This window comes from Cynara cardunculus (genome assembly GCF_001531365.2).
Source record: "Cynara cardunculus var. scolymus isolate 2C chromosome LG 4, CcrdV1, whole genome shotgun sequence".
Taxonomy (NCBI): Eukaryota; Viridiplantae; Streptophyta; class Magnoliopsida; order Asterales; family Asteraceae; genus Cynara; species Cynara cardunculus.
In genome coordinates, this window is record NC_037531.1 from 18,601,441 (window position 1) to 18,626,944 (window position 25,504).

The 25,504-nt window shown below is 37.3% G+C and overlaps 2 protein-coding genes across 2 annotated transcripts; one reads left to right on the forward strand and one right to left on the reverse strand.

Moving 5' to 3' along the window:
* Positions 1 to 1,363: 1,363 nt before the first annotated feature.
* Positions 1,364 to 8,362, reverse strand: LOC112511295 (signal recognition particle 54 kDa protein 2). The gene is made up of 9 exons (XM_025116863.1): positions 7,913 to 8,362; positions 6,388 to 6,487; positions 6,031 to 6,184; positions 5,261 to 5,411; positions 5,018 to 5,166; positions 3,279 to 3,379; positions 2,998 to 3,155; positions 2,094 to 2,208; positions 1,364 to 2,017 (listed from the first exon to the last, which is right to left on the reverse strand). The coding sequence occupies exons 1-9, from the start codon at positions 8,141 to 8,143 to the stop codon at positions 1,689 to 1,691; spliced, it is 1,488 nt and encodes a 495-aa protein (XP_024972631.1). The 5' UTR covers positions 8,144 to 8,362; the 3' UTR covers positions 1,364 to 1,688.
* A 3,383-nt stretch (positions 8,363 to 11,745) lies between these two features.
* LOC112511158 (pre-mRNA-processing-splicing factor 8A) lies at positions 11,746 to 24,880 on the forward strand. Its single transcript, XM_025116639.1, has 26 exons — positions 11,746 to 12,056; positions 13,328 to 13,451; positions 13,560 to 13,652; positions 13,855 to 14,245; positions 14,465 to 14,954; positions 15,123 to 15,913; positions 16,346 to 16,431; positions 16,508 to 16,690; positions 16,842 to 17,156; positions 17,247 to 17,551; positions 17,633 to 18,087; positions 18,218 to 18,344; positions 18,475 to 18,716; positions 18,826 to 18,949; positions 19,030 to 19,219; positions 19,300 to 19,407; positions 19,493 to 19,746; positions 19,886 to 20,502; positions 20,846 to 20,952; positions 21,078 to 21,332; positions 21,418 to 21,891; positions 21,989 to 22,150; positions 22,479 to 22,676; positions 22,767 to 23,045; positions 23,857 to 24,099; positions 24,425 to 24,880. Exons 1-26 carry the CDS (start codon positions 11,746 to 11,748, stop codon positions 24,614 to 24,616), a joined length of 7,116 nt encoding a protein of 2,371 aa, XP_024972407.1. The 3' UTR covers positions 24,617 to 24,880.
* Positions 24,881 to 25,504: the final 624 nt, after the last annotated feature.

Here is a 25,504-nt window from a genome sequence, read left to right on the forward strand (position 1 = left end):
TAAAATATAATCTTATAGAATCAATCTTGATGAAACTGATTTTCATTATACGGTATCCAATTATTTAATAAACAATAGTATGAGTTGAAATAATTGAAATGCATTGATGAATCCAAAAAGGTACACTTCCACATTTATATTCCTTTTTTGGTACTACCACTCTAATTTCATCCTTCCAAAAGAAAGTGTCAATTTTACCAAATTGGAATGCAAATACAAGAAGAGGATAGAAAAAACAATAGAATCAAGTAACTTAATAAGTACAAGCTATAAAGACAAACTCACATTTACTGTTTGAGTACAAAACCAAACTAAACTAGTTTCATGTATCCATTCATCAAATCAAAACAGCTCAATATATTCCATAAACAAAACAAAACCCAACCAAACAACTGAACAAGCCAAATACATCCCATCATCGAACCAAACCAACCAAGTGTATCCCATAACAATACAATCCAAACCAAACAACTGAACAAACCCGATATATCCCACTATCAAACCAAACCAACTCTATATATCTCATAACGATACAATACCCAACTAAACAAACCCACCATCAAACCTGAACAAGCCTGATATATCCCACCATCAAACCAAACCAACTCTATACATCTCACCATCAAACCTAACTTAGTATATCTCATAAACAATACAAAACCAAATTGAACCACCATCAAACTAAACCAACTCAGTATTTCCTATAACAGTACAATACCACACCAAACAATTGAACAAACCCGATCAAACCCAATACATCCCATCATCGAACCAAACCAACCAAGTGTATCCCATAACAATACAATCCGAACCAAACAACTGAACAAACTCAATATATCCTACTATCAAACCAAACCAACTCAGTATATCTCATAACGATACAATACCCAACTAAACAAACCCACCATCAAACCTGAACAAGCCTGATATATCCCACCATTAAACCAAACCAACTTTATACATCTCATCATCAAACCTAACTTAGTATATCTCATAAACAATACAAAACCAAATTGAACTACCATCAAACTAAACCAACTCAATATTTCCTATAACAGTACAATACCACACCAAACAATTGAACAAACCCGATCAAACCAAACCAACTTAGTATATCTCAAAACAATACAATACCAAACCGAAGAAATGAACAAACCTGATATACCCCACCATCAAATCAAACAAGCTTAGTACATAACATAGGAAGTACAAAACCAAACCAAAGCAAAAAAGTGTGATATATTCCACCATCAAACCAAACTAACTCGGTATATCCTATAAACGATACAAAACTAAACCAAACAACTAAACAAATTTAATATATCCCACCAAAAAACCAAACCAGTTCAGTATATCCCATAAATAGTACAAAACCAAACCAGCTTAGTATATTCCATCTAGAGGTAAAATCTACTAATTGAAACCAGCATTACTTAAATGTCACAAAGAGCATTCAGGAAATCAAGGGTTTATGATCATGTACACATTCATGGTCTTTACAAAGGGTGATGTAGAACAATCTATAACCAAAACTAGTTTCAACATTTCTACCCAAATGTATATAATAAGATAACATTTCTCTTAGGGGCGACCGGTGAGCCATGGCCTAAAAACGGGAACAGTTTCCATATGCCGCCAAAGTCCGCCAATAGCATAGCCGATATGATGTGGAAGAGAATGGTGGTGGTCTACTTATCACCACCGCCAAACATACCCATCATGTCTTTGCTAGAACCCATCTGCTTCATTAGATTTTGTAAGCCACCCATGCCACCGATTTGCTTCAGCATTTGTGGCGGAAGGACCTTACTCATGTGTTGTGCATTCATGTTTCTGGAAAGTGCGCTCATATCGCCCTTTTTGGGGATTTTAAGACCCTTCATTTTGCTCCAGATTTTGGCGAGACGTTTGTATTCTTCAAACATTTCGACGACTTCCCTCACTTGACGGCCAGCGCCTCTTGCTATTCGCATGATCCGGGAATCGTTCATGAGCTTCGGGTTGGTGCTATCCAGCTCTGCAAAAAACACAAGTGGATTTTGGTTCGAACTTCCACAGTGAAAACGATTCAAAGGTTCAACGGTTCAACCAACCTTCATTAGTCATTGAATCCATCATTGTCATGTAACGTTTGATCTTTGCCTGGCTTTCCTTTTCACGGCCTTTAGGCATCAACTCGGAACTAAATCCTGGAAGCATCGAGAAAACCTACATGATATAAGCAAGCGGATTAACATGTAGCTGCAGAACAATGTTCAAAGATGCATATTCCCACGACTCTTCTAAGGCTATGTCTGGTAAACTAGCTCATAAGCTAACCGATAAACTAGTCATGTTTAATAGAATTAGCTGATAAGTCAGATGACAATGTAAAATGAACTAAAAGAATATGTAGAAAAATTAACTGCAAAAATATAAAAGGCGTAATTGGAAGGAAAAAGAATTAAGGAAAATTCCCCCTGGAGCTTATTGAAATACTAGCTTATGGCTAAGCAAATGGGGCTTTGTCAATAAGCTAGCCCATAATGGCCTAAGTTCATTTTTAAATTTCATAAACGAAAGCAAAAACTGAAGCTGAATAACCATTATTACTCACTTATAACAAGGCCGTGGATTTGACCAACCTCTTTGTTAAATCAAAGAAAATATTGGTATAAAGACTTCCCTCAACCCCCAGGGTGCGTTTGGTACGCGGACTGGCCTGGACTGGACAGGAGGGAACAAGGTAAGTGGGTGAAAGAATTCTAGAAGGTTTTTTTAGGATTTTAATGTGACATGGGTAGTTTAGTACTTCACCAATTTCTATATCATCTACCTGATATTTGTTCCACCTATTTTGGTGGGACAGAAAAAATACAATTTGTCCCTGTCCCTGTCACGTCATGTCCTGTCACGTAATGTGATGCCACAAGTTTTTGTGTATCCATAGTGTGATAATTTTATCGTATTATCATAAATATTAAACTTAGAGCAACCAAAGTAAAAGTATGAAAAAACCTGATTGATAGGACCCATTTTGAGTATGTTCTGAAACTGCTCATACATAATTCTCATCGTGAAATTTCCTTCCGAGAGCTTTTGCAGAAGCTCAGGCTGCTGATCCATCGGAACAACTTCATGAATTTTGTCCATGAATCCAGATAAGTCGCCCATGCCTAGTTGAAGAAGCCAAAAATGTAATCAAATTTTCTTGGCACTATTTCAGATAAGATAAGTGCTGAAGTGCATAGAATACAACATCAAGAGAACAACTGATGCTTAAAAGAAATAATGCAAACCTAAAAGGCGGCTGACGAAAGGTTTAACATCAAAAACTTCAAATTCATCCATATGTTCACCAGTTCCAATAAATATGACCGGGCTTTTTGTTGCTGCAACTCTGCATATAGGTTGAGAAAAGATTATCAGAAGAAGAAAAAAGGTTGAATTTTGTCAAACTATAATTTTAGATGCTAAATACAGGATATAATTAAGATGGAATTGGAACTGGTAGATAAGATGAAAACTGCAAGAGATGTATATTATTCCATCAATCCAAATAAATGGCATTGAGTTCCATTTTAGAGAACTGGCTTTGCACACTAGGAAGAGTAGTTAATCTGGTAATCTCTAATTAAGACTGCTTAGTTCTAATATATTCTTTTTCAGTACAAACCAAAAAAATGGCATAAAGAACTAAACAAGCCACTTGGTAAAGAAAACCACCTTTTAGTAAAATATAAATTAAGAATAGGGGAAGAGGAAAAAAAATTAATTGCTCATGTAAGTAGTACAGGCACTACATAAAATGATGTTAGTCCCTTTTCCTTGCTTTTTGTTGAAAGAAAAATGATGTAGCTTCTGACATCTTTGAAATTAAAGAAAAAACCTACTTGAAAATAGTTAGAAATAGCAAGTATTTCTACATAAAACCAATCTAGTAATCTAGAAGCAAGAAAGTATGGAGCCAAACATTCATATGATCTGAACATATAGAAATATATAGGTAATTAGGTATTACACACGAATAAATGAATAATCAATATTCTGACAGTTTGAAGTCCTAGATTTGTTTACATTTTTTATTTAGCACATTAGGGAGTCTCATATGGCCAATCCACATGAATCATGAGGGGGACTCTCAGATATTCATAATTTCATTTCGCAGTGTGATTATTACAAAAATATCTGCAACCGTATCTCTAGTTTTTCCAATATAATTGTCCCAAATATGGTCTCTAGAATACATTAACTGTAATGACATCATGTGAGTGTGGCCAACAACCAGCAAAAAAACAACAATAAATGGGTTGTCACATGGTAATCTGAGTAGCACCTTTCTGGCTTCCATTAAGCTCCAGGTACGGTGTTTTGAATGGTACAATCTAGGAGTCCACTTTTTGGGCAGTAAGGTTTTCATTTACTTTTCTTCCCTATATTATTGTAACTTGTAAGAAATCAGATCCTTTGACATATTATTCCTCCTACTTTTTATCCTGAATAAACTTGATTTACTTGCTCAAACTCATCTTAAATTATTGAATTGGTCATGAAAAAGAATAATGATTGAAGTAACTGTTAAAAGAAACATGAGTTGAAACCAGTAAACGATTTACAACTTTCATAATTTAGTTCTAGAGATTTCCAAGACATTTAAAGTTCGATACATGAAAGCATTGAATATACAAGATGCTGCATAACAAAAAATAGGTTAAATAAGTACTGAACTTCTAACACAAAAGAACTAAATAGGCTGATAACAATTTGTGCTAGGGTTTGTTCGTAGTTTCTTTTCCATTTTCATCCACTTGCTTTTTTTCCTTCCCTTTTCAAAACAGCCTCAGGCCCCTTCCCTGAAGGTGCAGAAATAAATGACTTTTCTTCTTCCTTAAAAGCAGACAAAGCCTTTAGTTGTTTCAGTAGGAAAAATGGTACTTTTATAGTTTTATATCATTAATGCACTAGTTAGGTTGGTAATTTACTCGAAGGGCCTAATTCACAAAGTGCAAATAGCACAAATTAAAACAATGACACTTACGCACTAAGAGCTCCGCCTCCCTTTGCATGACCGTCCATTTTAGTAACAATTACAGCTCCAACAGCAACACTCTGCTTAAATGCTTGAGCTTGGTCAAATGCAGCTTGACCAATACTGCTATCCATGACAAATATAACAAGATCTGGGTTCTGCAAGATTACATATGCCAGCCTTTAGCAACTCACGTCAGTATACAAATTTAAAAACAAAAATAACCTAATGAAGGAGATAACTCAAGTATACCGTTGCTTCAGAAACTTGCCGCATCTCTTCAAAGAGGGCTACTTCCTGTTTGTGCCGACCACTTGTATCAACAATAATAAGATCACAACTTTCCTTCTTGAACCTCTCAACACCTTCCACTGCTATTTTCACAGGGTCTGACTCCATATAGCTGTAGGCAGGATATGAAGGTTAAGTGGCATAAAGGTAGTATTATAGTAAGTTCTCAAATATTAGCTCGAAACAATCCGATAGTAAGTACTATCACTTATCTCTGAAAATAAGGTTGCTACATTTACATAACCAAAAGGTTTGCATTCAGATGATGGCCAACAGATCTGTTTCTCGTAGGAGACTAATAAAAGGATCTATTAAGCCTGTATTCTTTCTTTCTTTTTTTAAAAGAAGAAGCTTGTAATCTTTTGTCGCATAAACTAACAAAAGGACCATGATTTTATGGTATACCAAATTGCCAAACTTTAACATGAGTGACTCGGATTCAATAAGATGCAACAATGAAATGCCGCCCACGATGAGAGGCCCTTCTTTTCATTATTAGAGACCAATCTGTTATGCATAAACATGTATTGAACTGTAAACTTTAACTTTGTACGACTCAGCAGAATCCAGTTTCAATGTCTGTATTTGATTCTCTCTCCCAACACCCGTACTACACAAGTTTCTCAAGTCTAGACCGATTAAAGATTGGCTTACATTCATCCTTGATATCAAAACTTTTAATAGACTTGCAGAAATAAAATGCATGGATGTACATTCAACAGATAAACAACCTTCCATAGAACGGAATCTTAGCTTTTGTGGCGTTCTGCTTCAACTGATCAAAAGCACCTGCCCTGAATGTATCTGCACATACCAGAGCTGGTTTCCAGCCCTTCTTCTGGTGGTAATACGCATATTTTGTACAAGTTGTAGTTTTGCCAGAACCTATCATTCACATTCAGTAAGCACATGTCGTCAAGGATCCAAATACATATAATACTGGAAATTAATATATGATGAAGTGGTAAATACTATGGCATACAAACGTCGGCATGACGTGCAAATAAAGATATCTCCTAACCTAGCAACAAGCAAAGCGGCTGTGCTATTACAATTTAAAGACAACAGAAGATATATGAACAGAATACCTTGAAGACCCACAAACATGACAACACTTGGTTTCGCTTTCTTGGGTGTGAAAGACGGCTTCCCAGGATCTAACATCTTGCAGAGCTCATTAAATATGGCCTAGAAGAAATGAATCAATCATTGTCAAACAGCACAAAGTTTTAAATGATAAAGGACTCGGATTATTTTGCCGTACGATGGTTGATGAATTTATAAAGGAACTAACACAGTCATAGCCAACATAAGAAACCAAACAATCAGGGTCTGTTTAGCTTAGGCTGAGGAATGAAAATGGGAATGAAAATGAAAATGACTGGGAATGAATTTTCATTCCCCCAGTTTAACCAGGAATGAAATTTTGGACTTCTAATGGAATGAGCCCATTATATTATACGAAACCAACAGTTTCTTTTATTTTCATTCCTATTGATTATTGTTTTAACCCTCTAACCAAACATGCCCGGAGTCTTTTATCAAAGGGTCCTTGTCCCAGTGGTACCTTGTTATCGGTAGAGCCCAACCTCCCAAAAGGTCAAGGGTCCCAACCTCACCAAAGGCGAGAAGTGTGCGTAGTATTTGTCGTATATAAATATTATATGCTTCAAGAAAAAAGAAACCAAATAGTTGTTTCTAAAACTAGCGCTTTAAATATGGCCTATAAGAAACGATTAAATCACCGTCAAAAGAGCACAAAACTCTAATGATAAAGGACTCAGATTAGTCTACCATACAATGGCAATGAAGGTAATACAGAAACCAAGGCAGTCATAGCCAACAGAAGAAACCAAATAGTTTTTAAAACCATAGCATGTCAGTGGATGATAACAAAATGCACACAAACAAAGAAAAAAGATTTGAACTGTTAAACAGTTAAATTGGCCTGTGTTTCAAGCAACATGTTTCTAAACATACTTCTAAATATCTTTACTTATTCATTCCATTGCATGGATGTGGTTTTGTTAGGATAGCCTTTCAAAGGGTGATAAAGAAGCGGATATTCTTTTGTATACTTGCCAATGATGATCCTAAATTAGCATCTCTAGCTCAATAGCAGAGTATATAACATAAGAAACAGTAAATATAATTAATAAGATCATTATGTCATGAGTGATAAAGTTTATAAAGTTCTACTTGAGTCCATTCTTTACCAGAGTGAACCTAACAACATTGTGCCAACATAAGCAGACACTCAAAAAGAAGATAGAAAACAGATGTCTCCTCCAATCAAATAAGCAAATTTTCATCAGCTAGAACCTCCGGTCTCCAGGTTAGTGTTTTACACCATATGGTTTTAAGTTGGGAACTGCAATTTAATCTGAACACATTCAAACTCAAAACAGTTGCTGAATTATAATTTCAGTCACTGGAAATAGAGTTCCTAAACACACCGGTTTGTTATTTCTTCAACTATATTCAAGTTTCGTTGTTCCTTTCCCGAATACATAGACAACACACAACATCAAGTTCATTCATCGTTCTCAAGTTCACTAATTTTGCACACACTAAGATAACACCGGATCAAAAAAAACAAAATTCGACATATACCTGCTGGATGATTTTCCGCTTGTTGTGACCTGCAGCAAGATCATCGAGATTGACGATCTTCTTAATATTGGTCTGCATGTCACGAACGAGCTTGAACTGAACATCGGATTGAAGAAGTGCGCGAGTGATCTCGTTTAGGCAATCATTAAGGACCTTCTCGTCGATGATCGTGGCATTGCTCATCTGCTGGAGAGCACGTGAAATGCTCCCCCCTAACTCTGCCAACACCATCTTGGATTATTTGCGTGACGATTTGAACAACGCGGTCTGTTCAGAGAGCTCGGAACCTAAATCTAACACTAATTTCTCAACTGAGTAACAGTATGATAGGGGTTAGGGTTTCCGATTTCAGATTTAGGGTTTGGACGAGAAGGGGGTAAGGTAGACAACGGCTCTCGCCGGCGGGTCAGATTCGGGTATTAAAACGGACGGGATGGTTGGATGTTGGTCGAACCTTCAACGATATTTGGTAGGTGTTTGGATGTGGTGGTATCAAGTTTTGCATCAAATTGGAATTTTAATTTTTTCAATTTACGGTTTAAATAATATATTTTGATTTTTATATTTATATTTATGTTTAGGATAATTTAATTGGGTTAAGTTTCCGTGAGACTACCTGTTTTGTGATATGAGATCATAAAATAACACTGAATTTTCACAAGTTAATATAAAAAAACATTGAATCTTTGCAGCAAAATACTGTAAATGTAAAAAAAAAATCGAACTTTCACAGCAAAATGTATGTTTTTAAATGTTGTTTTGAAATAATGTTTTCCAACTAAAAATTGAATAAATTTATGTATGTATAAGTTGGTTTATAACATGTAACTCTTCAGTCGGGTTCTATCGTCATTTGTCCCAATATTATTATGTGAGAGAAAAATCAGATAACACCAGCTTATTTGTTGGTTGTCTTGTGAGTTGGTGCTTGATAATGTGCAACAAGTTATTTGATTCAATAACAACCGACCGACTAACATCCAACATGTGATTATGTGGACCTCAACCAATCTCATAAGACCATGTGTGTAAAGGAGGCATATATTTAACCTCATGTTGTAACACCATTAATTTCAGGTCATACGGGTGGTAGTTGCAGAAACGTGCGAGTGTTCGAGTCTCAGTGTCTTAATGTGGAAGTTACAAGTTTTTTAGGGATCAAGCTCCCCATGGGCACTGATACGGGTATTTATCGGTTTACATCCAACGGATTTTAATAGAATCGCTTCAATCCAATCATCCATTTCAATTTTTAACAACCAGCCAACAAAGAAAAATCATATAAGTATTGGAGTGCTTATTGACGATAGTAATCACCCTTGTTAAAGGTCATGTCAAACTTTTTTGAGGTCTTGCTACATTTATATTGAAACTATAAATCACATACACCAATACTAAAGATTGACTGACCGATTAATAAATAAAACAAAATTTCATATTAAAAATCTTACAACTTAATATACAAAAATGTGTTAAAAGAATCAGGTTCATACATATGAAGTTCAACGGTTCCCTTTTGTACCTTCCATATCAAACTACAACTGTTCATATAACACAATTGTGAGCAAGTGGTTTGACTTCTTAAACTTATGGGCCGTTACTAAACGCTTATCAGGTTATTTTACCTTATCGGATGAACATGACAAACATTGGAGTTTTACCCGTAAGAGCTATAAGCTGTAGTATCGACTCTTATCCGGGTAAGCACTTACATGATAAATTATTGCATACGATGCGGCTTTAATGAACTAAAATCTTACTTGGTAAGTTAAGTTAAAGTATTAGTCTTTTACCGGTAAGCTCTCAATGGGTAAGGCGCTGGGTAATCGGTCCCTTAGACTCAAAAAACATTGCAATTTTTTGGTCATTTATTCGTTCAAAACCAACAATTTCATAAATAAATCAATAAGAAACAAGCCAAATTTAGAAAGTCATATACCATTAAAATAAAAATAAAATCTTATAACATTTGGGAATCAGGCTACAAACCATTCGTCACTAGATTGAGTATCCCCCCACACCCTTTTGTGTTAATCGAGTGTGTTTCATGGTTAGAATATAGTATGTTTTGAGTTTTATTCATGTATAGAAATTCCAATAGCACGTCACTTGATTGTGACTCCCTGCATCTAGTGAAGATGAAACCATAAGACATTAACTTGGTCCCTGTTTACACCAACAACTACAAAGTCTGCACCATATGAAAAATCAATATCAAGGAAATATTACACGCAAATATAGCACAAAAACTATAATCTTATACGTAACTCGCTTATATGGATCGGCCCTAACAAGCTTGAAACGAAGAAATAGCCCTATTAACTTGTAATTGTAATTGTTGGAGTTAATCAAAAAAGAAATTGTAGATTTACTGGAGCCAGTCAACTAAGAAGTTGTAGATCTAATGGAGTCATCAAAAAACAAATAATTTGCTTGCTTGTAGATTTGGTGATTTAATCAAAAGACACTAGCGACTATTTTTTATTTTGGTAGCCATAGTTGTCGAACAAGAAAGAAATTGTAGAGTCGACAAGTCGTGTTTGTTTGTCGAACAATGAAGAAATTGTGGAGTCGGGAAGTCGTATTTGTTCCTCGAACAATAACGAAATTACAAGGGTAGAGGAGTCATGTTTGTTCATCATCAGGAAAACAAAGCATAAAAGGAGTAAGGAGGAGTTGAATCAACGATTATAAAGAGTACCACGGATTTGGCTAGAAGCATAAACTAGATCTGGGCCCTAACGATTGGGGGACCCTGTTCATTGTAACACGATCACACATGCTAAGTCACGGGCCTGCCCTTCGTTACCTTGTCGAATAACATTATTGACCATCAAATGAATTGTGGTAAGTGTCTATTACTAGTAAGTGCTTACGAGGTAAGAGTTTTATCTATCAATTACCATGTAAGATTATTGGTCCTTGCATGCTTCTTACCGGTAGGATTCTCGATCGTTAACATGTTTACCAATAAGGTAAGCAACACTTGGTAAGAGCATGATAAACGATCTTTAGTCAAGTGTTCATAAAAGTCAATAATATGCCCCCCTTACGTAAGGGTAGAGATGCACAAAAAATCCGAACCCAAAGTCCAACCTAGATCTAACCCGAGCTCAAACCTAGTGACCCTAAAGGCTCGATTAGACCAAAACTTTGGGGCAGACTTAGGCCTATGCTTCAGCCCAAGAAAACCCATTCTAATAAGGCATGTAAAAGCACAACCAAAACTCCTTTCAACTCAGAGTGTCATCAGACCTAGAAGAACCAAATTCTTTTTTACTTATAGAATACTGGTTAGGAAGGTCCAAGATCCTTACATATTTACACAATGGCTGATTTAACCTTTAGATTTACTATATTTTATTTGATACCTTTAATCGAATTTTTAACATGTTATACTGCAACATAATTAGATCAATAATGTAATTAACGTTATTTAAATATTTGTATTAAAATATTGATTTTTATATATTTTGTGGTTTAAAGAAAATGTGATTTTTGAAAGCCCTGATTGGGTTAGCCGCACCCCCATAAAGTCACCCAAACGTCCAACTAGAGTCAGTCACGTAGACAGGTGCGACCGACTTAACCCTCTTTATTAGACCTCTTGTTTCTTCTCGCCTCTTTTTTCATTTCGACTGGGAGTGTCACTCCGTTTCGGGTTAGATCCAAAACCCTAGCGACCGCCATTGAACCTCTCCAATACCTTTCTTGATTTGCTTCATCCAATCTTTCAATATCGTTTCATCAATCTCCACATATAATTCCACGAGAGGTCAGGTCGGTTGATTTCGTTGCCATTTCAAGGGTTTTATGGTTAGGTTTTAGGAATCATGTGGAATAACAGCAACGGACAAGAGATGTGGAATAACAATGGTATGATTGCTCCTCCTGGGACTGGAGGAGGACCGCCGTTAGCGCCTCCCGGGACTGGAGGTGCTGGTGGCTCAATACCGCCACCACCTGCCGCGCAACCGTCTTATACTGTCTTGCCGTCTCCGGCTGAAGCGGAGGCCAGGCTGGAAGAGAAGGCGAGGAAGTGGATGCAGTTGAACTCGAAGCGGTATGGAGATAAACGGAAATTTGGCTTTGTTGAGACTCAGAAGGAAGACATGCCTCCGGAACATGTTAGGAAGATTATCAGGTGAGTTTGTCAGCTGTGCAGTTAGATATTTGGTTTGACCTAGCGTTTCAGTAAGGTGTGGGTGTCTGTTTGAACCTGTTGAACATCGAGCATGTTACTGTTTGGATCAGTTACTAGTAATTTTAGCTCTGAGCGGAGTTTATGGACTTCAGCTACCTGAACTGGCTCCAATCTTGTTTGTTTTTATCATCAAGATTAAGAGCCCCTGTGTTCTTATTATTTTCTACTGAAACAATTTTCACATGGATACGAGTGCTGACCTCGGGGCGAGAAAGTAAAAGGGTTACCTGCGGTTAAAAGCTCCCGTCAGATGAGATTCTTTGAGTTTTATGAATTGTTTCTTCTAGTGATATAATAATTTTATTTACTATATCGAAATTCAACCTCACCTCTTTTTTCTGGAGAGGCTCGTAGAGTCTTTCTTCGTATCATGTTTGTATAGTTATAATAATAGTTATTATTTTTTATGTTAAGTAAATGAAGTAGCAATGTTCAGGGAGTCGCCTCTGGTTTAGGATAAAAAGATCATCCTTTTCATGCTTGTAGTGCGTACACAGGCTTCAGCGCCTAGATCATTTTGAAAATTTCTCTAGCATTTTTTTAAGACATGATAATCTGATACCTTAGATCAGTATCTATATTTGCTCACACCTATAACTAGATACGGACATTCATTAGGTTTTGTTTAACAAAAGCTTTATATGTGTAGGAGTTATTTGTTAAATACATGTTCGGTGTCTTGTTAGTTTGAAAGTTACTGATACACATGATAGAAAGTTCAACGGTTTCTAATTCATTTTTACGTTTGAATCTGACTTTTTGCCGGTACTATTTCCAGCTATTTTCCATGAAATACCAAAACAAAGTTTCCTATATAGGCTTGCTGTCGACTTGGCTATTTATTTAGTTCATACTTCCCTATGACATTCTAAAGCCTTTAATGGCCTGTTTTAGAAATGAAGAACATGGTCGGCAATACCTTTAGGTTATATGCATGGGTCACCTTTTTGTTCACTATCTTACGCATGTATTTCTGGAGCCGTATTTTAGGACGCTATGGTGATATGTTGGATCGCATGCACATTGTTCATTGTTTGGTTCTTAATCATCTGCCGAAATCAAGACTCCTTATTTCCTTGTTCAGTTATTAGTTCACTGAAGATCTTCATATTTTCTCTTTCACGTTACTATCTTATTTGTGAATCGTTACTTACAATTTACTAGTTTATTTTTTGGGGTCATCTAATTTTGTAAATTGTTGTTTTTTACAGGGATCATGGTGATATGTCATCCAAAAAGTACAGGCATGACAAACGTGTATATCTGGGCGCTCTCAAGTTTGTTCCTCATGCTGTCTATAAGCTTCTTGAGAACATGCCTATGCCCTGGGAACAGGTACTGTGATTTCTTTCGTATTACATGTTACCTTATCTTTCCTTATCTCGTGGATTGCTTCATTATCTACTGTCTTTTTGCTGATTGATTTGATTTTCGTCAATGTAGGTCCGAGATGTGAAGGTGCTATATCACATTACTGGTGCCATCACATTCGTGAATGAGATTCCATGGGTTGTTGAACCAATATATCTTGCACAGGTAGGACATTGATTATAAGTGTAATACCATTGTATGAGAAATCGAAAATGAAACGACAATACATAAGTTATTATAAAAAAAGTCGTGTCCTTGTTGGTTGTTTTGTCAATTGTAGTTTGTAATCAATTATGAGGTGCTTGCTTCTTTTGTTTGAATAACCAATCATATCATGAAGGAAATTGACCTTAATGAACTTATACAGTGGGGTACCATGTGGATCATGATGCGAAGGGAGAAGAGGGACCGAAGGCATTTCAAGAGAATGCGTTTTCCTCCTTTTGATGATGAAGAGCCTCCATTGGACTATGCTGACAATCTTCTGGATGTGGATCCTTTGGAACCAATTCAACTGGAGTTGGATGAGGAAGAAGATTCTGCCGTTTATACTTGGTTCTATGACCATAAACCTCTTGTGAAGACCAAGCTTATTAATGGACCAAGTTATCGAAAATGGCATCTGTCGCTCCCTATCATGGCAACGCTTCATCGATTAGCAGGACAGCTGCTTTCTGATTTGATTGATCGGAATTATTTCTACTTGTTTGATATGGAGTCATTTTTCACGGCCAAAGCTCTTAATATGTGTATACCAGGTATGTCTATCTGACCTTATGTTTATTATTTTTCATGATTATAATCGGAGGACATTGGGTTGAATTCGAATCTTAATAATGATTGCTGGGTGTGTATATTTTTCGAGTTTTTTTTTTTGAATGATCTGTTCATGTTTCGAGAATGGAGGGCTAGCTGTATGAGCATAAGCACTCTATTCAATGGCATGTACATTTTCTTAAGCATCTTCTTGTTCGTAGGTGGTCCCAAATTTGAACCTTTGTATCGTGACATGGAGAAAGGTGATGAGGATTGGAATGAGTTCAATGATATCAATAAACTCATTATCCGTTCGCCTTTGAGGACTGAGTACAGGATTGCTTTCCCTCATCTATATAACAATAGGCCAAGGAAAGTAAGGCTATGTATATATCATACACCGATGGTTATGTATATAAAAACGGAGGATCCTGATTTGCCTGCATTTTATTATGATCCCCTGATACACCCAATCACTTCCGTCAATAAAGACCGGCGTGACAAGAAAGTTCATGACGATAATGAAGATGAAGATGATTTCTGTTTGCCAGAGGGTGTTGAGCCGTTGCTTAGTGGTACTCCATTGTATACTGACACTACAGCTGCTGGTATTTCTTTGTTATTTGCACCCCGTCCCTTTAACATGAGATCTGGCCGGATGCGGCGTGCTGAAGATATCCCTCTTGTTTCGGAGTGGTATAAGGAACACTGGTATGGCTTATTTTCTTTTAATATTCCAGCATTTTACCTTTGTTATATATTTTTGATCCGGATGATGAGCCTATTACTGCAGTATGGGATATGGGCAATTTTTGGTACTCTCATTTTCAGTTGCTTTTTATTGCTTACTTATAGTCTATGTGGATTTTCTTTTTGCAGTCCTCCTTCATATCCAGTGAAAGTTCGGGTTAGCTATCAGAAGTTACTGAAGTGTTTCGTTTTGAACGAGCTGCATCATAGACCGCCTAAAGCTCAAAAGAAGAAGCACTTATTCCGTTCTCTCCAGGCTACCAAGTTTTTTCAGACCACAGAACTTGATTGGGCTGAAGCAGGTCTACAAGTTTGTAAGCAGGGGTACAACATGCTCAATCTGTTGATTCATCGGAAGAATCTTAATTACCTTCATCTTGACTATAACTTCAATCTTAAGCCTGTGAAGACTCTTACCACCAAGGAGCGTAAGAAGTCACGATTTGGAAATGCTTTCCATCTTTGCCGTGAAATTTTGCGTTTGACAAAGCTTGTCGTTGATGCAAATATTCAGTTCCGATTGGGGAATGTGGATGCATTTCAGTTGGCTGATGGTCTGCAATATACATTTTCACATGTTGGGCAGTTAACTGGTATGTACCGTTACAAGTACCGACTCATGAGGCAGATTCGGATGTGCAAGGATTTGAAGCATTTGATTTATTACCGGTTCAATACTGGGCCAGTTGGGAAAGGACCTGGATGTGGTTTCTGGGCACCTATGTGGAGAGTGTGGTTGTTTTTCCTTCGTGGAATAGTGCCTCTACTGGAGAGGTGGCTGGGAAATTTACTTGCTCGCCAATTTGAGGGACGACACTCTAAAGGGGTGGCTAAGACTGTTACAAAACAACGTGTTGAAAGCCATTTCGATCTGGAGCTTCGTGCTGCCGTGATGCATGACGTTCTTGATGCCATGCCAGGTGATAACCCTAATTTGTCACCTCTGAATCACACTATGCTTTACATCTTCTCTTCGTGCTATATATATTTTGAAAAATTGTTAAATTTAGTTGCATCTCATCAAATTCCGTCTTTAGTTGTTTCGTTCTTTTACGTGTAATGGTCACGTCAGTTGCCGCCATGTCAATTCCTACCGTCATCTAAACTATTATTAGCAATACTTGTCTACATTAGCAAATAATTGAACTAGTTTATTGGGACTCATACTTGTCCATTGGGATAAATTCTACATTGGATTATTCTTGGGTGTTATGGTTGATAATAAGCCACTTTCTCGGCTTATTTCTTTTGCATCTTCTGTCTTGCTATGTTTAGTTGTAATTATGGTTTTGTTCTCCCTAGTTTTGATCACTTTCATGCTTTCCTTATAACCCCCGGTCTTGAACTTTCAGAGGGAATAAAGCAAAATAAGGCAAGAACCATTTTGCAGCATTTGAGTGAAGCATGGCGTTGTTGGAAGGCAAATATCCCCTGGAAGGTATTATCATGTGAAATCATTTGCATTTATAATGTATTCAGTGCCCAATATCTTTATTTAACATTTGTATTTATAGGTTCCTGGTTTACCGGTTCCGATAGAGAACATGATTCTCCGATATGTGAAGTCAAAAGCTGATTGGTGGACAAATGTTGCTCACTACAATCGTGAACGTATAAGGAGGGGTGCCACAGTGGATAAGACTGTTTGTAGGAAGAACTTGGGGAGATTGACTCGTCTTTGGCTGAAGGCAGAACAGGTATATATATGTCCGTGTGTGTATAATTTTTGTATGTGCATTGGTTAATGAGAAGCTTTTCAGCAACCTCTAATTTCACATCATTGGATGTAGTGGGTTATTGATGCTTTTTCTTGGAATATGTTCATTTCTTTTTCCTGTTTTCTTACAGGAACGTCAGCACAACTACTTGAAAGATGGTCCATATGTCACCCCAGAAGAAGCTGTCGCCATCTACACCACCACAGTTCATTGGTTGGAGTCTAGAAAGTTTTCACCTATACCATTTCCGCCACTGTCTTACAAGCATGACACCAAGCTTCTTATTCTTGCTCTCGAGAGGCTTAAGGAATCTTATAGTGTGGCTGTGAGGTTAAATCAGCTCCAAAGAGAAGAATTGGGCTTGATTGAACAAGCTTATGACAATCCACATGAGGCATTATCAAGAATAAAACGTCACCTCCTTACCCAACGTGCTTTTAAAGAAGTAAGTTTTTTAAATTTCATTTGTGTGAATGCTTGTCTTAACTCAGCCTTGTCCAACTTCCTTCAAACTAAGCGGAGTTTTGCTTTGTAGGTTGGCATAGAGTTTATGGATTTATACAGCTATCTGATTCCAGTTTATGAGATTGAGCCTCTTGAGAAGATTACAGATGCATATCTTGATCAATATTTATGGTATGAAGGTGACAAGCGTCATCTCTTTCCCAATTGGATCAAGCCTGCAGATTCAGAGCCCCCACCACTCTTGGTTTATAAGTGGTGCCAGGGCATAAACAATTTGCAGGGTATATGGGACACTGGTGATGGGCAGTGTGTGGTAATGCTTCAGACCAAGTTTGAGAAGTTCTTTGAGAAGATTGATTTGACAATGCTTAACAGGTCGGTGCCCAAGATCTCTTTGTTATTTGTTCCTTCTGCTAAATTATCTGATAATTAAGCAAAGATTTTTATCTTATGCAGGCTTTTACGGTTGGTCCTTGACCACAATATTGCTGATTATGTTACGGCAAAGAACAATGTTGTGTTGTCTTATAAAGATATGAGTCACACGAACTCATATGGGCTGATACGTGGTCTTCAGTTTGCGTCTTTTGTGGTACAATACTATGGATTGGTGTTGGATCTTTTACTTCTTGGTTTGACACGTGCAAGTGAAATTGCTGGTCCACCACAAATGCCCAACGAGTTCATTACTTTCTGGGACACTAAAGTTGAAACACGACATCCGATACGGCTGTATTCTCGGTACATTGACAAAGTGCATATTTTATTTCGTTTTACACATGAAGAGGCTCGAGATCTTATACAGCGTTATCTCACTGAACATCCTGATCCCAACAACGAGAATATGGTTGGTTACAATAATAAGAAGTGCTGGCCAAGAGATGCAAGAATGAGGCTCATGAAACATGATGGTAAACTTCTTGATGTTATATTTCAGAATTGAGATGCACTAGGGATTTTATTTAACAGTAGAAGAGATTAGGTTTGTTATATCTTATATTTCCGTCTGAGACCAATTGTTTATCTTGTATTTCTTATCAGTGAATCTTGGAAGAAGTGTTTTCTGGGATATGAAGAATCGTCTTCCTCGGAGTATCACAACTTTGGAGTGGGAGAACAGCTTTGTTTCTGTTTATAGCAAAGACAATCCAAACCTGCTATTTAGCATGTATGTTGCATGATTCTTTGCTTTACCTCTTGTTTTTTTAAATAATTCAAATGAGGACAAGATGATGTCTTCTATCAAGGTAGCTTGTGAGTTTCAATATTTTAATGACATATTTGCAATTGGCGTGCAGGTGTGGGTTTGAGGTTCGTATATTGCCAAAAATAAGAATGACTCAGGAGGCATTCAGTAATACGAGAGATGGAGTTTGGAACTTGCAGAATGAACAGACAAAAGAGCGTACAGCAGTTGCTTTCTTACGAGTTGATGATGAACACATGAAAGTGTTTGAGAATCGTGTAAGGCAGATTCTTATGAGTTCAGGATCTACAACGTTCACAAAAATCGTTAACAAATGGAATACAGCTTTAATAGGTATTTGGCCTTATGCTTCTGTTTGCTTTCTTCAATTCTTTTCCTTGTGCAAGTAAGAAGAGCTACACCAGGCACCTATTCTCAGCCACAATATTTTGTTATCTGGCAGGTCTAATGACATACTTCCGTGAAGCAACCGTGCATACACAAGAGCTTTTAGATCTGTTGGTCAAATGTGAAAACAAAATCCAGACCCGTATCAAAATTGGATTAAATTCAAAAATGCCTAGCAGGTAAGCTTTCGATAATTTAAGTTACTATGCTCTATGGTGACCTTTTTGGTGTGTGACATCTGACAAAATTCTGCTTATAGATTCCCTCCTGTGATTTTCTACACACCCAAGGAGATTGGAGGGCTTGGTATGCTGTCGATGGGTCACATATTGATTCCACAGAGTGATCTCCGTTATAGTCAGCAGACAGATGTTGGGGTAACTCACTTTAGGAGTGGTATGAGTCATGAAGAAGACCAATTGATTCCAAATCTGTATCGTTATATACAGGTATCATGTTCTCCAAATCCTTAGATGTTCTCAATCTTATGTGGCAGTCCATCTCCTGAATGCTTTTCTATTTTCTACAGCCATGGGAGAGCGAGTTCATTGATTCACAACGTGTTTGGGCTGAATATGCTCTGAAGAGGCAGGAAGCCCAGTCACAGAACAGGCGGTTAACGCTTGAAGACTTGGAAGTGAGTATTATTCACATATATTGATATATGTTCATCATTATATGGTGAAGGCATATTAAATGATGTTCTCTAAACTTTATGTTAGGACTCATGGGATCGTGGAATACCAAGAATCAATACCTTGTTCCAGAAGGATCGACACACACTAGCATATGACAAGGGATGGAGGGTGAGAACTGATTTCAAGCAGTATCAGGTTCTGAAACAAAACCCATTTTGGTGGACACACCAGAGACACGATGGTAAATTGTGGAACTTGAATAATTACCGAACTGACGTTATCCAAGCACTTGGTGGTGTTGAAGGAATTTTGGAGCATACATTATTCAAGGGAACATAGTACGGTTCACTCTTATTCACTCTTTTAGTTGACCATGAAGATGAGCTCTCTATTATTTATTTAGTTTGGATGGTCATTGTTCTTTTTTGATGAACTTCTGTTGTTCTGACTTTGCATTACCAAAATGTCGTCTTACAGTTTTCCAACTTGGGAGGGTCTCTTTTGGGAGAAAGCTTCAGGTTTTGAGGAGTCCATGAAGTACAAGAAGCTGACTAATGCTCAGAGATCAGGGCTGAACCAAATTCCAAATCGTAGGTTCACACTTTGGTGGTCGCCTACCATTAACCGAGCTAACGTTTATGTTGGTTTCCAAGTGCAACTGGATTTGACTGGAATATTCATGCACGGAAAGATTCCCACCCTGAAGATCTCTCTTATTCAGATCTTTCGTGCTCACTTGTGGCAGAAGGTCCATGAGAGCGTTGTGATGGATCTCTGCCAGGTATTGGATCAGGAGTTGGATGCATTGGAGATCGAGACTGTGCAGAAGGAAACAATCCATCCAAGAAAGAGTTACAAAATGAACAGCTCTTGTGCTGACATTCTCTTATTTGCTGCACATAGATGGCCCATGTCAAAACCCAGTCTGGTGGCCGAGTCGAAGGACGTATTTGATCAGAAAGCAAGTAACAAATACTGGATTGATGTTCAGCTTCGTTGGGGTGATTATGATTCTCATGATATCGAGCGTTATACTAGAGCCAAGTTCATGGACTACACCACCGATAACATGTCTATCTATCCATCGCCAACAGGTACATCATGCGATTGCTGTGCTCCTCTTACCTTGAACCGTCAGATTGTCAAACCGATGTACTCCCTCTTTGGTCTTTTCCAAAATAGATGTCCACAGTGAGCAGGCACACAGTTTTAGAAATGTGTAATTATTACACTCATTACTTAACTAAATGACAAAATTACCCTTAATAAATAGATGGAGTAATGAATTTCCCATCTAATAATTAGGGGTACAATTGGAAAAAAGAGGACACTTATTTTGGGAAAAACGAAATAGAAAATGTGTTTACTTATTTTGGGATGGGGGTAGTAGTTTTTTTGTTCAGGCATAGACTAAAGTTGTTCAATGTATAATTGCAGGGGTGATGATTGGATTGGATCTTGCGTACAACTTGCACTCTGCTTTCGGGAATTGGTTCCCGGGGTCAAAGCCACTGCTTGCTCAGGCTATGAATAAGATTATGAAGGTATTGGACATTATCTTAATTTTGAGATTTTGGTTTATATGGTATTGGAATATTGGTTTTTGTCTCGTTGAGGTTTATATGTGATTTATATTTAAAGCCAGACAACTTGATTTTTTGCTGTGCAGTCAAATCCAGCTTTATATGTTCTAAGAGAGCGCATAAGGAAAGGATTGCAATTGTATTCTTCGGAGCCAACTGAGCCATATTTGTCATCTCAGAACTATGGAGAAATCTTCAGCAACCAGATAATTTGGTTTGTTGATGATACGAATGTGTACCGTGTGACCATTCACAAAACTTTTGAAGGAAATCTTACAACAAAACCAATTAATGGTGCTATTTTCATATTTAATCCCCGAACCGGGCAACTGTTTCTGAAGGTTTGTCTTTTCCGTCACCTTTAGTTTTGGGTATGCTTTTCAGCTGCTAGGCTGTTTATTTATTTGCTTCATACGTAATTTGCAGGTTATTCACACAAGTGTGTGGGCAGGGCAAAAGCGTCTTGGTCAACTGGCTAAGTGGAAAACAGCAGAAGAAGTGGCTGCTCTTGTTCGTTCATTACCTGTTGAGGAACAGCCAAAACAGATCATCGTCACTCGTAAAGGCATGTTGGATCCTCTTGAAGTCCACTTGCTTGATTTTCCCAATATCGTCATAAAAGGAAGTGAGCTGCAGCTTCCATTCCAGGCATGTCTGAAAATTGAGAAATTTGGTGATTTGATTCTGAAGGCATCAGAACCACAAATGGTTTTGTTCAATATATATGATGATTGGTTGAAGAGCATATCGTCGTACACAGCGTTCTCCAGGCTCATTTTGATACTGCGTGCTTTACATGTAAACAATGAGAAGGCAAAGATGTTGCTCAAGCCTGATAAGACGATTATCACGGAGCCCCATCATATCTGGCCTTCACTTTCTGATGATCAATGGGTGAAGGTAAACGTCTTCAATCTACATATCAGCATTATATAGAAATATAAGTCATGGTAGCTGAATATTTGGACTAGAACTAATATGATCTCATTTGGTGCAGGTTGAAGTTGCTCTAAGAGATCTCATATTGTCTGATTATGCAAAGAAGAATAATGTTAATACTTCAGCACTGACACAATCTGAGATACGTGATATTATACTTGGTGCTGAAATTACTCCACCTTCTCAGCAGCGGCAGCAAATTGCTGAGATCGAGAAACAGGTACTTGCTAGAATTGCTACTATTTTGAATCATATGTTTAACTTTGTTCCCTAATTTTTTTTTGTTTAGTCGTGATATTTATCTTTCTTTAATGAGTTTTCTTGCCTTGATCATATTTTCCATCCACTTTATTATACAACCCTTTTGGTCAATTCCAGAATTTCTTCAGTTTTTATTTTATAAGCTGACATGGACTAATCTTTTCATATTCAACTCAATTCATGTCACACACTTGCTAGGGATATATTGATCTTCCAGGGTAAACGAAGTTGTTTATTGATTTTCAGTTATTTTTAAGCGGATCTCATTTGCTCTGTATCCTGTATAGGCAAAAGAAGCTAGCCAATTGACGGCTGTGACTACCAGAACAACAAACGTTCATGGTGATGAACTTATCGTTACCACCACAAGTCCTTATGAACAAGCTGCATTCGGTTCCAAGACAGATTGGCGTGTGAGAGCTATATCAGCTACAAACCTCTATCTCCGTGTGAATCATATATATGTCAACTCTGAGGACATAAAGGTAATTATACTTCATCTCTATCTGTTAGGCAGTGTTGCTCAAAATTACAAATATCTTATATTTGCTGCATTGGTTTGAAATTCTATGCAGGAAACGGGGTATACTTACATCATGCCAAAGAATATTTTGAAGAAATTCATATGCATTGCAGACTTGAGAACTCAGATTTCTGGGTACTTGTATGGTGTAAGTCCTCCTGATAATCCTCAAGTGAAAGAAATTCGTTGCATTGCCATGCCACCACAGTGGGGAACCCATCAACAAGTGCATCTCCCATCAGCTCTCCCTGAACACGACTTCCTTAGCGATCTGGAACCGTTGGGATGGATGCACACACAACCAAATGAGCTTCCTCAGCTATCTCCACAGGTTTGTTCTATTTTATGACTCAGTCACGAGATTCATATTGAGGGTTTGATTCTACTAAATACATGATTATGATTGCTCGTCATGTTATGCTAGTGTAATGATTGGTGTCAATAAAACAAAATCTGCTTTATAGGACCTTAAGTTTATAGAATCAAACAATTGTGCCTCCTATGTAAATGTGTTGCAATAAGTTGAAATGATGCCTATGCCTTTATGGATTCTAACAAGTTTTTAAGGCACAATTTTGAAAGAGGGTCTCATATAAGTGAATTTTTGTCATTGTGGATTAATCTGTCTGTATAGATCGGAAAGGTTTTTGCTTGGGAGGGTTTTTTCATAGATGGAAGAAACATGTTCTTTAATTGGGAGGGGCAGGTTAGGAAGAATCTTGGCTTTCTGCATAAAGCTTCCCCTTAGAAGCTTTCTGAATGAGCCACTTTCTATATCATTAAAGCACTACCAAACAGTCACTTATAGTTGATCAAATAAGCTGTGAGTCTCATTAAGTTCATTAAGCTGCTAACAAACAGCCCTTAGTGTTTTTACGACATTATATGAAAAAATGCCCGTGTCCTATAAAAAAGATGTATTCGTAAGACACTTCTCAAAAGTGTTGTAAGAAACTTGTTATGCCCAAATGCTTTCTAAGATCCTATTGTAACACTTTACTCAATTCCATAAAGTAAAAGCTATTAGGACTTGTAAACATTTTTGGTATCCTGTAAAGACGATTTTGCTATATTGTATTGGTGCTGTTGATCCAGAAGGATGTTGGTTTTTAACGTATGTCTGTATGAATTGAATTTGGCAGGATCTTACGTTTCATGCTCGGATTTTGGAGAACAACAAGCAATGGGATGGGGAGAAATCTATCATACTGACTTGCAGTTTCACTCCGGGTTCGTGTTCGTTGACTGCATACAAGCTGACACCAACAGGTTATGAATGGGGGCGTGCAAACAAGGATACAGGAAGCAATCCCCATGGTTATCTACCAACTCACTATGAGAAGGTTCAGATGCTTCTAAGTGACCGTTTCCTTGGTTTCTATATGGTAAGAAGCTTTTCCTATAAATCTCATGCAACTTAACTTAGGGGGTGTTTGGTTGGTTGGTTTTCCATTAAGACCTGTCTGAATGAAGATGTCTGTGCGGATTAATCTGTCTATATAGATTGGGAAGGTTTTTGTTTGGGAGGGTTTTTTATGGATGGAAAGAACGTGTTTTTTAATTGGGAGAGACAGTTTTGGAAAAAAACTTGGCTTTATGAGTAAGCCACATTCTATATCAATAAGCCACTACCAAACAATCATCTATATCTGACCGAATAAGCTGCTAGTCCCATTAAGCTGCTAACATACGTGGATTTTGTGGTTTTAGGTTCCTGATAACGGTCCTTGGAATTACAATTTCATGGGAGTGAAGCATACGATTAGCATGAAGTACGGAATAAAGCTGGGGAGTCCACGCGAATATTACCATGAAGATCATCGGCCGACCCATTTCTTGGAGTTCAGCAATTTGGAGGAGGGTGATGTGGCAGAAGGAGATAGGGAGGATACATTCTCTTGAAGAAGATGTTATCTGTTTTAACAACAAAATTGTACTAGTGTACATATATGTATTATGTTTATCTTGATTTTCCTGGTGGTTTACAGACCAGCAGAGGCTTATTTCAAGGATTTATAGGTTTTTTTGACAGTTTGGTGTTCGTCAATTACATGTGAGCTAACTTTGTCAAATCGTAAAATGCTTTTACTTTTATTTTCCGAGGTTAAAATGTATTTGTACGAGGTAAACTTGAATTCTAAATATCACTGATCTTTTAAGGGGTCTGATTGGTTTGTTGGAATGTTGTTTTAGGAATTTGGAATGGAATTGAATTCCATTCTTCTTTTTATAGATCTTATTTGGTTAACCAAGAGAAAGAAAAGTTGGTAAAGGGTCTGAGGGAAAAAAAGCTGTACATTTAACATTGGGCAAACTGTATGAAAAAGTAAATTACTTTAACTTGATTCATATTTTGGGTAACGTATTTTCATAAATTCTATTTTGGTATCCAAGATGTAAAGTTTTAAACATTTAAGTATCCAGGTAACCGGTTATCATGCTGATGTGGCGAGTGATGAGATAAAATTGGGTTGAATAACAAATAATACGGAGTTGGTATCACATCACTCGTCATATCAACATGGTAATCAGTTAATGCTTCAACCGGTTACCTGAGTACTTAAATGTTTAAAACTTTACATCTTAGATTCGAAATGAAAGTTCTGAGCGTACCTTACCAAAAATAAGAATTAAGTTAAAGTACGTTACTTTTTAGCTCAATAACATTTAATTTAAATTATTTTAAAAAGAAAACGAAACTAACGAAAGAAAAGTTGTGGTTTTTTTGAGTTTGGACGTTAATTGCGCAAACGGGAATTGGAAAAAGTAATTAGAGGGGCTCCGATGGGT

What these genes read in the sequence shown, in the direction of transcription:
- LOC112511158 (XM_025116639.1), top strand. Translation starts at nt 11,746, where the DNA reads ATGTGGAATAACAGCAACGGACAAGAGATGTGGAATAACAATGGTATG. An exon ending in AACCAATATATCTTGCACAG is followed by an intron (nt 13,653 to 13,854) that starts GTAGGACATTGA and finishes GAACTTATACAG; the next exon opens with TGGGGTACCATGTGGATCAT. An exon ending in CCCAACGTGCTTTTAAAGAA is followed by an intron (nt 17,157 to 17,246) that starts GTAAGTTTTTTA and finishes TTTGCTTTGTAG; the next exon opens with GTTGGCATAGAGTTTATGGA.
- LOC112511295 (XM_025116863.1), bottom strand. Translation starts at nt 8,143, where the DNA reads ATGGTGTTGGCAGAGTTAGGGGGGAGCATTTCACGTGCTCTCCAGCAG. An exon ending in AAGATTCCGTTCTATGGAAG is followed by an intron (nt 5,412 to 6,030) that starts GTTGTTTATCTG and finishes TCCTGCCTACAG; the next exon opens with CTATATGGAGTCAGACCCTG. An exon ending in GGAGGCGGAGCTCTTAGTGC is followed by an intron (nt 3,380 to 5,017) that starts GTAAGTGTCATT and finishes ACCTATATGCAG; the next exon opens with AGTTGCAGCAACAAAAAGCC.